At 43.8% G+C, this 17,168-nt stretch overlaps 1 protein-coding gene across 4 annotated transcripts in view; it reads left to right on the top strand.

Moving 5' to 3' along the window:
• FARP1 (FERM, ARH/RhoGEF and pleckstrin domain protein 1) overlaps positions 1–17,168 on the top strand; it is a 293,546-nt gene that overhangs the window by 199,370 nt on the left and 77,008 nt on the right. For all 4 annotated transcript variants that reach the window (XM_082434609.1, XM_082434610.1, XM_082434611.1 and 1 more), the window contains 2 exons: positions 8,977–9,019; positions 11,835–11,913. In XM_082434609.1, the coding sequence (XP_082290735.1) occupies positions 8,977–9,019; positions 11,835–11,913 (122 nt within the window). The remainder of the gene's footprint in view (positions 1–8,976; positions 9,020–11,834; positions 11,914–17,168) is intronic.

Raw genomic sequence — 17,168 nt, 5'->3', positions numbered from 1 at the left:
TTAATTGGGAATGTTTAGATCATTTACATTTAATATGATTATTGATATCATTAAAACTGGTCATCTTACTACTATATATAAAATAGATAACTAATAAGAACCTACTGTATAGCACAGGGAACTCTAGTCAATACTCTGTAATGACCTATATGGGAAAATAATCTAAAAAAAGAGTGTATATATGTATATGTATTACTGATTCACTTTGCTGTACAGCAGAAACTAATACAACATTGTTAATCAACTATACTCCAATAAAAATTGATTTAAAAATTAAAAAGTAAAATAAAAAATCTTTTTATAGGAAAACAAACAAAAAAGTTAATTTGGTCATCTTGCTATTTGTTTTCTATTTGTCTTATCCGTCTTTGTTCTTTTTTCCTGTCTACCTTGTGATTAATTGAATATTTTGATGATTTCATGTTACTGTCCTTGTTGGTTTATTAGCTATAGCTGTTTGATTTGTAACTTGAGTGGTTGCTTCGGGGTTTATAATGTCCATCTTCAACTTATCACAGCCTGCCTTCAAGTGATATTATTCCTCTTCACATACAGTATAAAGCCTTACTTCCATTTTCCACTTTTTGACCTTTTTGCTATTGTTGTTATTGTTTTTTTTAAACATAAGTTATGAACCCCACATTACATTGTTGTTATTTTTGTTTGCCAGTTATCTTTTTTTAATTGAAATACATTTGATTACCAGTCAGTTATCTTCTACAGAGATTTAAATGATAAAAAATTCTTAAAACATATATTAACCATACAGTTGCCATTTTGGTGTTCCTCATTCCTTTGTGTAGACACAGATTTCCATCTGATATCACTTTCTTCCTGCTCAGAGAGGCCTTCCTTTAACGTAGCTTATTATGTGGCTCTGCTGGTGATGAATTCTCTGAGCTTTCGTGTTTGGATATGTTTTTTTTTTTTTTAATTAATTAATTTATTTATTTTTGGCTGTGTTGGGTCTTCGTTTCTGTGCGAGGGCTTTCTCTAGTTGCAGCAAGCGGGGGCCACTCTTCATCCCGGTGCGGGGGCCTCTCACTATCACGGCCTCTCTTGTTGCGGAGCATAGGCTCCAGACGCGCAGGCTCAGTAGTTGTGGCTCACGGGACAGTTGCTCCGCGGCATGTGGGATCTTCCCGGACCAGGGCTTGAACCCGTGTCCCCTGCACTGGCAGGCGGACTCTCAACCACTGCACCACCAGGGAAGCCCTGGATATGTTTTTATTTTGCCTTCCTTTTTGAAAGATGTTTTTTGCCTGGTGTAAAATTCTAAGATGTTTTGAGTGTGTTAAAAATCTTGCACCATTGCATTCTCACATTGTTTCTGGCAAGAAATCTACTGTCATCTTTATCTTTGTTACTTTATATATAATGTCTCTTTTTGCTCTGGCTGAGTTTTAAGATTTTTTTCTATATCGTTTTTGATAATTTGATTGTGATGCACTTCCATGCAGTTTTCTTCATGTTTCTTATGCTTGGAGTTTGCTGAGATTCTTGGATCGGTGGGTTTATAGTTTCTGTTAAATTTTGAAAAATTACAGCCATTATTTCTTCTAATATTTTTCCATTTCTTTCCCCCTCCCCTGCCACCTCCTCTCCTTCAGGACTCCAATTACATGCATATTAGACTGCCTAAAGTTACTCTATAGTTCTCTAATGCTCTGTTAATTTTTTGGTGATTTTTCTTTCTGTGTTTGATTTTGGATGGTTTCTATTGCTAGTTCTTCAAGTTCAGTAGTATTTCTTCTGCAGTGTTTCATTTGCTGTTAATCTCATCCAGTGTGTGTGTGCGCCTGTGTATGTTTGTATCACACTCTGTAGTTTTCATCTCCAGAAATTTAGTTTGGGTCTCCTTAAAATCTTCCATATCTCAACCTTTTGAACATAGAGAATACAGTTATAATAACTGTCTTCATTTTTTTTTTTTTTTTTTTTTTTTTTTTTACTAATTCTAACATCTGTGTCCATTCTAGGTCCCATTTGATTGTTTTCTTCTGGGGGGGGTTGCTTGTTTTGTTTTGGTTTGGGGTTTTTTTTGTCTAATTATGGGTCATATTTTCCTGCTTTGTATGCCTGGTGAATTTTTTTTTTTTAATTGGATGTCAGATATTGTGAATTTTACCTTGTTGAGTGCTGGGTAGTTTTGTATTCCTGTAAATGTTATTGAGTTTGGGGGGGGATGCATGTAAGTTATTTGGAAACAATTTAGTCCTTTCAGATCTGGCTTTTAAGACTTGTTAGGTAGGACTGGTGTAGTATGCAGTCTGGGGTGAATTATTCCCTACTCCTAAGGGATGACCCTTCAGTACTCTACCCAGTGCCCATGAGTCATGAGGTCTTCCCATCTGGCTGGTGAGAATAGGTAGTATTCCTGGCCCTGTGTGAGCACCAGGCCTGTAACCTCTAATCCTTCTGTGTTTTTTTTGTTTGTTTGTTTTTTGTTTTTTAATTTTTTGCCCCACCTTGGCTACTTTACTCACAAGCACACATTGATCAGTACTCTGTTGCCTACTCAAGGGTAACCCTCTGTACTCTCCTAAATGCTTTCTACTTTCCTGTGAACTCTCTCTACCTTGATCCCCTGCACTCTCAGCCCCATCTCTTCAACTGATGGATTTTGCCAGGTTCTGCCTGTGTTCTTTCTCTCTGCACCATAGCCTGAAAACTTGCTCAAGGCAGAGGCTGGTGTAGTCATAGAGGTCATGATTTTAGTTTCCTGTCTCTCAGGGATCACTGTTTCTCATTGGTGTCCCAGATCTTCAGATCTGTCATGTTTCTTTCTTTCCTTTTCTTTTCTTTGTTTCTTTCTTCCTTTCTTCCTTCTTTTGTTGTTTCATGTAGGAAGATAGATCTAGTCCCTGTTACTCTACTTTGACCAGAACCAGAAATCTCTAAAAATTAATAGGTTTTTAAAAAGAAAGCCACACTTAACATATCTTATAAATATACCATATGTAAAATTAATAAAATAATTAAGATCAATGTGAAAAATTACATTCAAACAAACTATTACAAACAAAAATTCAAAGTAAAGTCATTTCTTGTAGGAGCCAGCCTGCAGAAAAGTTCGTTTGTTGCAATGAGTTCTAGACACTGGATAATTTTTTGTATCATATTTTACCTGGTTCCTATATATATCGTATAGTTGATGATGAAATAGTTCTGCTGTGTGCAGTTTTGACTTCTAAATAAGAAGAAGAAAGATGAACTTTTGTTGAGTCTTTTTAGAGGAGCAGCATATTATGTTGCAGAAAAAGCACAGGTGTGGAGTCAGATGGACTTGAAGTGGAATCCCAGCCGTTTGACCTTGGGCAACTTAAATAAGCTCTCTGAGCTTGGCTTCCTTCGTGTGTAAAACAACCACATTGTTGTGACTATTAAGTGAGAGTGTATAAAGCACCTATCCAATGCCTGGCACACAGTAGGTGCTCAGGAAATTGACTCTTGCTGTCCCCCTGCCCAATGTCATGTACGTGACTCTCTTTCAATAAGACCCTTTCCAAGATACCTCAGATATTTCAGTTGCCTACAAAATCCAACCGAAAGTTCACTCACCAAATAATAGGGGGAAAAGATGTTTAGGAAAAGAACATAAAGGCTTCGGGGACAGCGATTCATCTTGCTTTGCCTTTGATGCCTAAGCAGTAAAGCCTTTCTTCTCTAAGAGTATTTCAGTGCAGGAAACACACTCCAAAAGGGGAAAGTAACATTTAACAGGGTATCAAAGGAAAATAGAGAGGCTGACTGAAATGTAGGCAAGCAGGGCAAGATGGGGCTGAAAAGCTGTGTTGAAACTAAATTGTGGAAGATAGGTGTTATGAGCTGAATTGTGTCCCCCGAAAATGTGTATGTTGAAGCTGTGACGCCCAGCACCTGAGAATGTGACGGTCCTTGAAGACAGGGCCTTGAGAGAGGTGATTAAGTTAAACTGGGGCTGTGGGAGTGGGCCCTAGTCCAGTCTGAACAGTATCATTTTAAGAAGAGGAAACTGGGAGATACCCAGGGGACATGAGAGCCTGTGTGCCCAGAGGGGAGACCTCGTGAGGACACAGCCAGAAGGCGGTCGTCTGCAAGTCAGTGAGAGAGGCCTCAGGAGAAACCAAACCTGGGATACCTTCAGCCCCCAGAACTGGGAGGAAGTCGATTTCTGTTGTTTAAGCCGCCCAGTCTGTGGTACTTTGTTATGACAGCTTGAGCAAACTCTTACTTACAGGCCTTCACATCCCAGCAGGGGAAGTTCCTTGATTCCGTGAGTCCTCCTGACTAGGTATGGCATTTCTAGAAGCCCACTCGTTTTAACCAAATCCCTCTACAGTCAGGTAATGTGGATCTGTAGCTGTGCTCTGGAGACCAGCAGCATGATTTTAGTGAGAACAGGGATGTGTGTGGCTTGGTTGAAGGAGTTGCGGGGGTGAGGTTAGAGACGGATGATTACAGTTGTGACCCTCCAGAGATCCGTTGGCAGGAAAAGAAAGTTCATGGTGCTTTTGTTGCCTTTTTAATTCATCTGGAACTTGTTTCTGTTCTGCTTAGGTTGAATGAAGAAGTGATTTGTCTAGGATGACCTAGACAAACTTCAGTACTTCAGTCGAGCAGCAACCCTATTTTTCTTCCTGCTCCCTCCAGCTCATGCTTTTATAGTGGTTTAAGTCCTTAGCGTGCAAGGCCTTTTCTCTCAGCTCTGCAAATATCAATCTAACTGGTAGATGGAGAGGGTCTTGTGGGCCCCGCTTTCTCACCCAGGCCAGTTTAGCTGTGACGTAACCGATGCCTTGGAGCGTTACTGCCATAGAACTCTACTAGACAGGCTAATTCAGGCCAGTGTGATGTTCCCAGGCCTTCATGGTTTAAAACCACATGCTCGGTTGGCTCAAATTGGTGCTTGTATTTGATGAATTCCGCAGAAATGCCAAAAACAGAAGAGAGATGTTTTAAAACAATTCATAAAATTGGCAGCTACGTTGCCAGAGCATATCTGTTTGGTCCTGAGTGGTTTGCAGAAGTTCAGGCAGACTCTGTGGCAGAATTGGCAATGGTGAAAGACCTCAGAGGTGGTTCCCCTGAGGCAGGCTTGGAGGCCGACAGAGCACAGGCTGGCAGGTTCACGAGTGGCGGCTCAGCAGCTACAGGAAATCCCTCTAGAGTTCTTCAGTTAATCTCTCACACGCAAACACAACTGTGTCAGACCTTCTCCACTCGCCCACATCCTCCAACCCTCAGGGTTTACAGGGGTAAACAGATGGCGTCAAAGAGGAACTTTCTTATCTTCCTGACGCAGAAGTGTAAACTGACGTACATCTGCCATTAGCCTTTCTGCTCCCTCCCTGCCACCACTGGAAAAGCTCTTCTTTCTATCTCCAGTGCCCTACGTTTTAGAGCTATCTTTCCACACCATCCCAGGTGTCTTAGGATGTTGGTTATCCCTTCTTGCTCATACTCTCAACCCCTCCCTCCGCATTTTTTTTTTTTTTTTTTTTGGGCCACAGCACATGGCATGCGGGATCCTAGTTCCCCGACCAGGGATTGAACCCCTGCTCCCTGCAGTGGAAGTACAAATTCTTAACCACTGGACCGCCGGGGAAGTCCCAGCCCCTCCCCTTTTTAAGCACCCCCAGGTCCTTCCTGTGGAAGACAAGCAAATAAACAGTACCTTTATTGGATTCTTCCCCCTCCTCCACACCCCCATTCTCTGGTCTCTTCCTTCACAGCCAAGCTTCTTGGAAAAGCTGTTCACCCTTCCTGTCTCCTCACCGTCCACCGGACTTCCAGGCCCCTCTCCAAGTCCACTGACCAGCAGATACTCTAGCTCTCATCTTGTCTGATCTTTCAACAGCTCTTGATGTTCTTCCTTCTGGAAACACTGTCTTCCTGTGGCTACCGTGACATGACTCTCTCCTTACGTTCCTTCTGTCCTTGCCTGCTCCCGTCAGCCGTCCTAAGGTAGACGCGTCATCAGTGCTGATGCATTTCATCCTCTGGGCTCCACGAGGCCATCTTGTCCTCATGGCGTCACAGTGCTGGCAGCCTCTAACTGTGAGATCTCCCGCCCAGGCTTCTCTGAGCTTTGGATGAGTGTGTCCCACCGTTTTCATACTGTTTCTTCCTCGTGAAATCCAAGGGCACCTCCTAAAATGGAAGTTTCTAGAACCCCTCCGTCCTGGCCCTCTTCCAGCACTCCCTGTCTCTGAATGGCAGACGCCTGCGGCAGAAACCTCAGCGCCATTCTGGTTATCGTCTGCTTCTCGGCCGCCACATCTAGCCCATCGGTGAATCCCACTGGATTTTACCTGTTACATTTTTCTTTTCTTTCTTTCTTTCTTTTTTTAAATTTATTTATTTAATTTATTTAATTTTGGCTGCGTTTGGTCTTCGTTGTTGCACGCGGGCTCTCTCTAGTTGTGTCAAGCGGGGCTACTCTTCTTTGCGGTGCACAGGCTTCTCACTGCGGTGGCTTCTCTTGTTGCAGAGCACGGGCTCTAGGCGCGCGGGCTCTAGAGCACAGGCTCAGTAGTTGTGGCGCACGGGCTTAGTTGCTCCACGGTATGTGGGATCTTCCCGGACCAGGGCTCGAACCCATGTCCCCTGCATTGGCAGGCGGATTCTTAACCACTGTGCCACCAGGGAAGTCCATGTTACATTTTTCTTGATTCCACCTAATTTTCCCCAATGCTACTTCTGCCCTCCTGGTCCAAAACACCATCCTCTTTTGCCTGGACGACTGCAGCAGATAACCTGCGTCTATTCTGACCCCCTCTTTCTGTTCTCACACTGCCAGAGTAATCTTTTCAAAGTGCAAATCTGATCGTATCAGCCCCATATTTAAAATTCTTCCCAGTGTTCTCAGGATAACGATGAAGTGTCTTAACGTGGCCTCTGTAGGGTCTGGCCCCTTCCTGACCCACCAACCTTGTTCTGCTGTCATGTTGGTCTCCCCTAATGTTAAGTCACCTGGACAGGTGTTTTTACCGCATGTCTTCATAGCTTCTTCTCACCTCTCTTCAGATTTCAGCACAATGTCACCTTCAGGGAAGGCTTCCTCCTGCCTCTACCCCACCTGTAACTGGGTCAGACCTCTCTGTCCTGACACTCAGAGTCCTCTGGGACTCCCCCTTGTTTCCTTTGTCTCAGGTACTTCTTTACTTTTCTCGGGAAGGTTTTGTTTCCTGTCCTTCTCACTGGACCATATGCTGCATGAAGCAGGCACCAGGACTGGTCTCCCATCACTGTATTCCCGGAAGCCAGCAGAGCGACACAGTGATGTGTTGTTGAATGAATAACTGGGTTTGAAGGACAGGGTTTGAGTCCCAGCGCTGGGCAGCTATGGTCTGAATCCCACTTTTCTCATCTGTCAAATGGAGATATTTTTGCCATCTTTTAGGATTCTTGGGAGAAGAATAACTCATCTCACAAACGACGATTGTTGTTTTGAATGATTATTCTCTCTCATTTTAAGGTTGAGTCTTATGAATGTGACAGTGGAGGTGATCCTAAGTCAACTAATGCCTTTATTGTTTTTCCCATATAACAGAGTGGTAGGGGACGGGGAATATAGAAATGAGGATTTCATTAGAAAATCATATTTATTTGAAAAGGTGGTGGGGAAGATTCACCTGAATAAGTAGATACTTAAATTTTTTTACTTTTACTTTTTTCATTATGAGAATTCTGAGTGATCACTGAAGGTAATTTGGATGATATAGAAAGGCAGAAGAAAAGAAGAAATCACCCATCTCCCCACCTCCCAAACACATTTCCCCACACTCTCAAATAATTCGTCAGAAGTCAAGTTAGGGGATGAAAGAGTATGTATATGAATACTTTTTAGGCTTTAGATAATTATTCCCTAATTGGTCTCCAGAAACGTTGTACCAATTCATACATCCACCAGTAGAGTAGGGCAGTGTCCATTTCCTGGCACCCTTGCCAACTCTGGGTTTATAAAATACAGACATGCACTGCATACAGGCATATCTAGATGCGTATTTAATGGGTGGAAATGTTATTTGATTAAATTTGCATTTGTAGTGCAAATTACTCTTGAACTTGGACATTCTCTTGTTAGCCATTGGCATTTTTTCTTCACCAATTACCTGTTATTCTTTGCATAATTTTCTTGAGGAGTGTTTCTCTTTTTCATATTTACTTATAAAACCCTCTTTACATTAAGCCCATTAACTTTTTAAAAATCATATATGCACATATGAGCTTCAGTAGGACCCTTTCACATGATCACAAGTTCAAGGGTTAACTTATACTTTATTAATGACAACCGGTTTCTCTCTTTTTTTAAAATTTTGCCGCTTGAATTGCACACTAAGGAGAATGTGTGTGAAAAGAGTCTGGACTTTGAAGTTGGACCAACCTGATTTCAGTCCTAGCTCTGCCACATTCTAGCTGAGGGCCTGGGACAAATTACTGAGCCTCTGCAAGTCTCAGATTTCTCTCCTGAGTAACAGGAATCCTCTGGCCTTGCTTTGAGAGGTAAATAGCTTATGGATGGTGCCTTGTGCAGAAGTGTGTTCTATAAATATTCACTCCCTTTCCGTACCCCTCAAAGATGTGCCATTCTGTACGTACATCTATATACGTGTGTTTTGTTTGACTAAGGAGCACGCGTATTTTACTCCATTTATAGCCAGATGTGCAATCACGCGTTAATATTTACTGAATAGTTAACTGTGATCAAAGTACCAGTGAGAATAGAAAAATTCTTAGTGAACCATGCACTATTTGCATCTAGGAGAGATTTTTAATTTTCAACCTCAGGGATAATATTAGCAAGTTCGGATCTGTTCTATAAACATGGGAGACAATGTAAGTTATGGCATTCTGGAGGGAAAAAAAAAAAGCACAGACCGCTTCGAATCCTCAAAAATATTTTGATTTTAAACAGCTCCTAGTGGAGTCTCAAAATACTTGCACTCTCTCATTGAGAATTGATGTCTCAGTCTGTTCTCTTTTCCTTTGTAGGTGTGGCTGGATCTCTTAAAACCTATTGTCAAGCAGATTAGAAGTAAGTATACCCCCCCACCCCCGCCTGTTTAACAGTGATGTCAAATATAAACCAAAAGTCTTCCTTGTCTAAGCGTTGTCTGCCCTGTGGTGTCAAGCACTGGGGCCACACTTTCTTTTTTTACCCTGTGATTGCATTTCAGCCTCTACTAATCCACATACTATTAAATGTATCTTCTGCAATTTTAATATATAACAATTTGGTAATCAAAACTTGGAAAACAAATGTCATTTTAATTAATGACTAAAGCAGGCTCTTAAGGCCCAGAGCAGTTGAGCTTGTCTGATCTGTGCTCATGTTTCTGTCACTTTTGAAGGGGGCAGGTGGAACCATTTATTCATGAAATAGCTATTAGGTTTTCTGTGCTGCCTTTTCAAAGCCTGTGAGATCAGAATGCAAGTGGTGTTTGGAAAAATAAGGTTCCCAAAAGTGTGTGAGTGTGTGTGTGTGTGTGTGTGTGTGTGTGTGAGTGTGATTGGCAAGCAGGACAGAAGGGAGTCTGCCTTGCATTTAGACCGTGTTGTCGAAGGAAAGATTAAGGAGGGTCTAGGAGAGAAGTAAGGGAAGGGAACACTTGCTTTTTCCCTCCCTTCTCATTGTGCGTCAGCACCAGACCATCCTCCCCTCTCTCCGCTGTGAGGTCAAGTTCAGAGACAAGCTCTCTTCTCCAGTTCATCCCAAATTGTCCCTCACTGCAGCCAGAGACCAGGCAAGAGACTGAGGATGGTAACAAAACTGCATTCCTTTAGTTGAACGTGAATCACACAATACCTCTTGGGGTCGGTTTTATGTCTGATTAAGAAACCCCACCAGTGCAGTGGTTAAGAATCCGCCTGCCAATGTAAGGGACAGGGGTTCGAGCCCTGGTCCAGGAAGATCCCACATGCCGCGGAGCAGCTAGGCCCGTGCGCCGCAACTACTGAGCCTGCGCTCTAGAGCCCGCGAGCCACAACTACTGAGCCTGAGTGCCACAACTACTGAAGCCTGCGCAACTAGAGCCCGTGCTCCACAACATGAGAAGCCACCACAATGAGAAGCCTGCGCACCACCACGAAGACCCAACACAGCCAAAAATAAATAAACTAAGTTTATTAAAAAAAAAAAAGAAACCCCACCAGGCTACTTACAGCAATTTACGTGGCTGTAATAAACAGGCACACTGTGTTGAGTGGCCCTTATGCAATTGAAATTGATATTGATCTTCTATCATTTAAATTAAGCAATCGTTAATGCAGAAAACAAAACAGCCGTTGTTCAGCGTTTATTGGGTGGCTGGCCTAGGACTAAGTGTGGAGGACACATTGCTGTGAGAAGCCCCCAGGCCTGAAGGCTGGAGGAAGCACGGCATCTAAAATGATGACATTTGTTCCCGCAGTAACCCGCGATGGGAACTGCTGATGGTGGAAAAGTGTCAGACCCAGGACAGCGGCTGTGATTTGGTTTAGCACCGGAGCAGAGACTCTCCTTTTCATCTCTGTGGGCTATGACTCACCCCATGTGACAAAGCTGTCATTTTGCATTTAGTGCTAGCATCTTCCTAGCTTTGGGTTTTCTAAGGATCCAAGTAGCCTCATTTAATTCCCCATCTGTGAAAATTGCTGGGAAGAATGAGCTAGACCTTCCCATCTTCCCCATTTTGTTCTTGCTATTTTGTGATCCAGAGTTGACACACGAGGATTTCTGTTAATTTTTAGAATGGTTAGCAGAAAGAAGCCCGGCTTCTCTTGGTTTCAGTATTCCTGTGCCTTGTTTTTTTTCCTCCTAATTTTGTACGTATTGCCAACATCTTCATCTTATAGATACATCGTTTGGGGTTTTTTCCCCTAAATTTGAGTGTGTTATAAAAATTAAAGTACAACATCTGTCTTTTGTGACGGTGAAAGGTAGAGCAAAAAAGACATTTTTTACTTTTATACAACTGCTGTTAAAGTTTGGATTTCATCATAATACCTTGTATTTCATAGAACATAAACTTTTGCTGTTATTCCAAATGGCAGAACCTGTAGGATTGCTTTTGTATTGTGGCTTATACAGCAAAATAAACTCTGACTCAGGTTACAAATTATTATTTTATAATCTATTTGATGTTCTGTTTGAATTCTGGAAAGTTACCTGTCTCATTCCCAGTCTTACCCTGCCCACCCCCTCCCAGATCTGCTTCCTAATTTTGTTGGAACTTATCGATAAGATGTTGTATGAGACACTTAGTAAAGGCTTTGACTGACTGTGATGAACACAGTAGCCGCTGTACCTTGGAGAGAGTTAGAAATAATAAATTACATAACTGATTTACTTTTTCGTTATCTCTTCCTTAAGCTGTCTAAAGCCTATATTTGGACTAAAGCAGACAGATAAATTTTTGAAGACAAATGCCTGCTTCTAAAACCTGGGTACAATTTACGTCTCCAGGGGAAAATTTTGATGCCTCAATGTAATATGCCTGTCACAGTATTTTTAAAAACCCGGTATCTGGACTTCCCTGGGGGCCAGTAGTTGAGACTCCGTGCTTCCAACGCAGTGGGCGTGGGTTCCATCCCTGGTCAGGGAACTAAGATCCTACATGCCATGCAGTGTGGCCAAAAAATATAATTAAAAAAAAACCCAAACAGGTGTCTGTCTCCCCACAATATGAGAATGCGAATTAGTAACCAAGTTAACCAGCTATTAAGTGACTTGGATGTTGGCAGAAGGGCTCTGGGCAGCTCGGAATAAGACTTATTATTTGGTATCTAATATACCCTCTTACATCTTTTCCTTTAATGGCATTTGAAAGACAAATCAATAAATGCTTTACTGCTTTTTCCCCCCTTTCTAGGGCCAAAGCATGTCGTTGTTAAGTTTGTGGTGAAATTCTTTCCACCTGACCACACACAACTCCAAGAAGAACTCACAAGGTTAGTGGTTTGGAAACTGGGTATTTATTGCTGTGGGTGCTGAGGAGAAGAGAGAGTGAATGTTCTAAGTCAACTGATGAAACATTTTCACAATGTTACCTTGACCAGCATCTGCTCTGTGCTTGACAGTTTAACCTTCCTCCCTCCCAGTTGTGTTTACAAACATGGGAAGAAAGAAAGTACCACAGTTTCCCTGAAAGCTGGTTTCTCGAAGGCTGTGCTATGAAGTATCTGGACTTATAATCTGTTACCGTCGTATTTCCCCCTCTTACACCTGTCACATCACAAGACAGTTCTGGGAAATGAATCTCTTCTGTGAAACCAAGGTGTGAACTCAGTTTCTCTCTGTTGCTGCAGTGGGTGAATCGACATGAACTGTACGGCGGTTTCTTTGAAAGTGTGGCCGAGTGGGAGGAGTGTGGCCAAGCCCTGCCCCTGGTAGCTGTGTGACCAGCCGGTTACTAAACGCCCCTGCGCCTCTGTTAATTCCCGTGTCAACGCGACTGCAGTGCTTGCTTGGCCAGCGTTGTTTAGAGGTTAAGCATAGAGTGGCCGGAACCCAGTAGGGCTGCTATGAGTGACAACCCCCATCATCCTCATCTTCATCCCTGCTACCACCCATTTTATAATTTCCAGCAAGACACGTGGTAGTCTAAAAGAGAGCAGAGCCTGGTGGGAACATGCGAAGATAAAACGCCTCCCTTTCAAGACTACACTACACTAGTCTGACCAGCCAGATTCTTGCCGCACGTGCCTTGCAAGCTTTAGCTGTTCAAGATGAGGGCTGTCACATCTTTCTTGTCCCTCTGGGTTGAGAGCACAGTATTTTGGGTGGTTGAGTTTGTTAAATGGTTCATCGTTTATCAAAGAGATGAAAACATTCAGTCAACAGTATTGATGGAGTATACATGGTGTGCAAGCCTTGTTCCAGGGACGGGGCGCATACTGCTGAAAAGACAGGCCTGACTTTCACGGGAACAGACACAATGATTAAATAAACAAGAAAAATGTCAGATAATGGTAAGAGCCTTTAGGTAATGGAAGTAGACGATGTGATAGAAGGTGACTGGTGATGACTTTACAGTGCCTGGTCTGGGATGCTTGGGCTGGGAAAGTGACAAGGATCTGTCAGTCATTTTCAGAGGAAGAGCTTTCCAGGTAGAAGGAACGGTTAGGCAATGCCCAAGGCAGAATCAAGCTCCAGGCGTTCAGATACCTAAAAGAGGGCTCGCGTGGCAGGAACATTGAGGGCGAAGTGCATTGAGGTGGGGCAGAGGCCCGATAATACGTCGTGTTGAGAGACTGGTTGCCGTAGATACCGAGGGGAGGATGGCAGGAAGAGATGGCAGTCACCCAGGCCAAGATGATGGCGGCCACGGAGGTGGTAGGAGTGGAAACGGAGAAAACACATGCATTTGGAGCACGTGCTGGAGGTGGGGCTGATTTGAATTTGTGACGAGTTGTGGGTGGAGGCTGAGGGAAGGAGAAGGGATGTTGAAGATTTTGACTTAAGCCGCAACCAGATGGATGGGTGACAACTAGAATGGGAAGGGGTGGAGGGAAGTAGAGGACTGGGGAGGGTGGAGAGTCAAGAGTTCGGTTCTGCCAGGCCACGTTTGAGGTCCCTGCTGGACATCCCGGGGCTGGCGTCAGGAGGGGCACCAGGTACACGAATGTGCGATTCCAGAAAGGGAGGAAGGCGAAGGCTCTTCCCATGGCTTCGCGTGTTCTGAATGAGTCACCGCTGATAGTTTACCTCCGCTTTCACCCCTAAAATGAATGAAGCAGCTAAGTGGCCAGGAACTGCAGAGGCCGTCAGCCTTCTGGGAACCACATTCCTCGGCTAGGGCGCTTCCCGTGGAGAAGGGGCAGCTGGGGCTGCCACCCGAGTTCCAGGATGCCGACACCTGTAGCACCTTCATGAGGTGTCCTTACTGGGGCTACTGTGTCTCAGCTTCTGGGGCTGGTTTTCCTGTTGTTGGAACGTATGTTGCTCGAAGCTCAGAATATTGAAATGAATCTGAAGGCCAGTCCAGCTGTTGGTCAGTAGCATGCCTTTTCCTCCGGCATTTCACTGGGCCTTCATCCTGCTTAGGAAGTTGGCGGCATAAATTACCACTGCCCCCCAACCCCAGTCCTTTCTCCCCATTCTACTTTGTGATGAGTTTTGCACCTTTGCAGTTTTTGTGAATCATCATCTCTAGGGATTTGTGATTTTTCTACCATTCTGGTCCTTGTTATAAAATTCCAGACAACTTGTGACCATCAAGCCGTGTGTGTGTGCCTGGTATTTTGCCAGCTGTTCTGACCGATCTGATAAATTCCTCAAGTGACACAAGCTCAGCTGGACGTAGCAGGTTTGGGGGTTTGTTGTCGCTGTTTTCCGGCTCCCAGTGTTAACTGACATTTTAGAAATCTTTTCTGAGGAGAGAATTCCTTTGGCTCTGGGGTCCTAAAATTGATGGGAAGTTTAGAAGCTCCCCGTTGCTTTCTGCTTTGTCACAAGGTATGCCGGGAAGGCGACTTCCCAGATCCAGAGTGTTGTTCTCCCACACTCTCAAAGGTCCTATTCAAGCAGAAATTTAAGGATGGGACCATTGAGGTGCCAGGCAGTTTTCTATGGCAGATGGTGAGGGAGGGAGGGTTCGGGAGAAGCCCTGTATGGACACTACTTCATGGGCGAGGGAGGTGCAGACAAGAGGGAGACAGACAGAAACGGGCCCGCAGTTCAGCAGACTTCAAGTGACTCGAGCTGCAGCTGATTCTTCGGGCCTCCAGGAATAGCTTTCGGCTTCCCATTTATATAGATCGAAGATTAAATTGCACTTTGCTGTTAAACAAGAAGCTGAATTCCTTTCTATTTATTGAGCTACACTCTCACTGGAGCTCTCGTCCTACTGACACCAGGGCTCAGGCATCTAGAAGGAGAAAAGTACTGACTCTGAGGTGCAAGTTTAAAACCGCTTGGGGGAGGGGTCTTTGGAAAAGAAGTTAGCAGGCTTTCTTCTGGCAGAGCTCAGAATCACTTGGCTGTGCTGGTGAGGTCAGACGTATTCCACTGCTCTCTGAACATCTCATCTGACGTGGGATCCAGTTTCTACTTGGCTGTGTTCTTAAAGGTGCAGGGGACCTATCAGAATTTGCTGCTCTGCAGGGCCTGCCGCAGTGTTGTCCTTTGGCTGGCAGAGACATCGTACTGTACACCGAACAAGGAAAGAAAGATTAAGAGCTCCCGGATGAAATAAATTGAAACAGGCATGTTTAAAACATGGCATCGAGATGGGTGTGATTTCCTCCCCTGTGGTCCCTGGAAGTGACAGCCCTCTGATCGGCCCTGCCACTGTCATCGCCTCCCATCTCACATCCATCCTTCCGCCAAGGAGAGCTGATTCCGTTTTGAGCCCTTCATGTGAATTTGACTGGAGCTGCTTCAGTTTAGAATGCAAAAGGTGCTGCGGAATTTCTAAAGTTAGCCCTGCAGCCAGCGTGCGGGACTTACAGCTGTCTTTATGAGAAGATGAGACGGTACCCAGGAAGGTCTTTCTCAGATTACAAGGGCCTTAGCACAAGTCAGCGTAATCAGGGAGTGACAGATTCCTCCAGCAGTTGGCAACGGGGCACTCGTCCTCTGTCTAAATAGGTGAGCTCTCGGAACCCAGCACCGTCTCGCCACACACAGGAGACCCTCCCCAGAGGCCCCGAAGCCTGTCGGACCCTGACCCTGAGTCTGTCGCTGGACACGGCATCCTGTGTTTGAACTGGTAGCTGTTACCATATTCGGAACATCATGCTTTTACAACATACATTCTTCCTACTTAGGTAAAAATTAACCACACATAAGAATTAAAGCCTGTCGTTCTAAGTGTTGACTTCAAGAAACAATAACCACTGCCTAATCCAGAGAGATGGTTTGTACCACATCTTCCCATATAAACCTATGTGCTAATGTTGTGATTACTTTATATGCTCTGCCATTCTCCACTTTGACTTTCCAGGGAGAGAGACAGAGACAGAGAGAGATAAAAGAAAGTGAATGGGGCTTCCCTGGTGGCGCAGTGGTTGAGAATCTGCCTGCCAATGCAAGGGACACGGGTTCGAGCCCTGGTCTGGGAAGATCTCACATGCCACGGAGCAACTGGGCCCGTGAGCCACAATTACTGAGCCTGTGCGTCTGGAGCCTGTGCTCCGCAACAAGAGAGGCCGCGATGGTGAGAGGCCCGCGCACCGCGATGAAGAGTGGTCCCCACTTGCCGCAACTAGAGAAAGCCCTCGCACAGAAACGAAGACTCAACACAGTCATAAATAAATAAATAAAAGAACGTGAATTTCTTTTTAAAAAAAAAAAAAAGCAAACTGGGCTATTCATTTAAAAAAAAAAAGAAAGTGAATGAATGAATGAATAAACATTACATTGCGGGGGGGTGGGGTGGATAAAGGCCAACTGTTGTCAACTAGTGGATCTGTGGGTGTTGTTTTGGTTTTTTTCTGGTTACAGAATGCCTCCGTAGTTCTTTAGTTCTTAATCATGGAATTTCCTAAACGACTTAAAGGGGATTCATTTTTCTTTTATTTAAAGAAAAAAAAATTGCTAACATATACAGAATGTTTTCATTCTGGTCACTATGCTTTCCATGTATTATCTCATTTAATTCTTAAGGCCACCTCTGTGGTTAGTCGTGTTAAAAGCCCCTTTTTTTTTAAATTAAAAAGAACCCTTTGTTATTACAAAAGTAGTCAACGTACAGTGTAGAAAGTTAGAATATACAGGTAAAGAAGACTAAGAAGATAAAACTACTGTGTTCTTGCTGCCCAGAGCTGAGCGTTGTTAACACATCAGTGAGAGAGCCTTTCTGATTTTTTCTGTGCATATACATGTACTGTTCATCTCATCTGATACCCTGGCCATACTCAAATGTCCCCCTTTGTTCCCCAGATGTCATTTATATCTGCTCATCTAACGTGAAATTCACTGTAGGACCACGTTGCATCTGGTTGTTATGCCCTTTGGACCTCTTAATCTAGCAGAGTCCCTCTTTTTTTTTCTTCGTGATACCATCTTGTTGAAGAAACTGAACTGGTCATACTATAAAATAGCCTACCTGCTAAATTTGTCTGGTTGCTTCCTGTTTAGCTTATTCCTCTATCTTCTGTATTTCCTGCAAACTAGACCTTAGTTCTAAAGGATACAAGTTAAACATTCTTGGCTAGAATCCCATCCTAAGTGATGTTGTGTGTTTCCTGTTTCATTAGTGATG

Source organism: Balaenoptera physalus, assembly GCF_965194825.1.
Source record: "Balaenoptera physalus genome assembly, chromosome: 18".
Lineage (NCBI taxonomy): Eukaryota > Metazoa > Chordata > Mammalia > Artiodactyla > Balaenopteridae > Balaenoptera > Balaenoptera physalus.
Note: the sequence above shows the minus strand (reverse complement) of the source record. Positions and strands in the feature narration are given on the sequence as shown.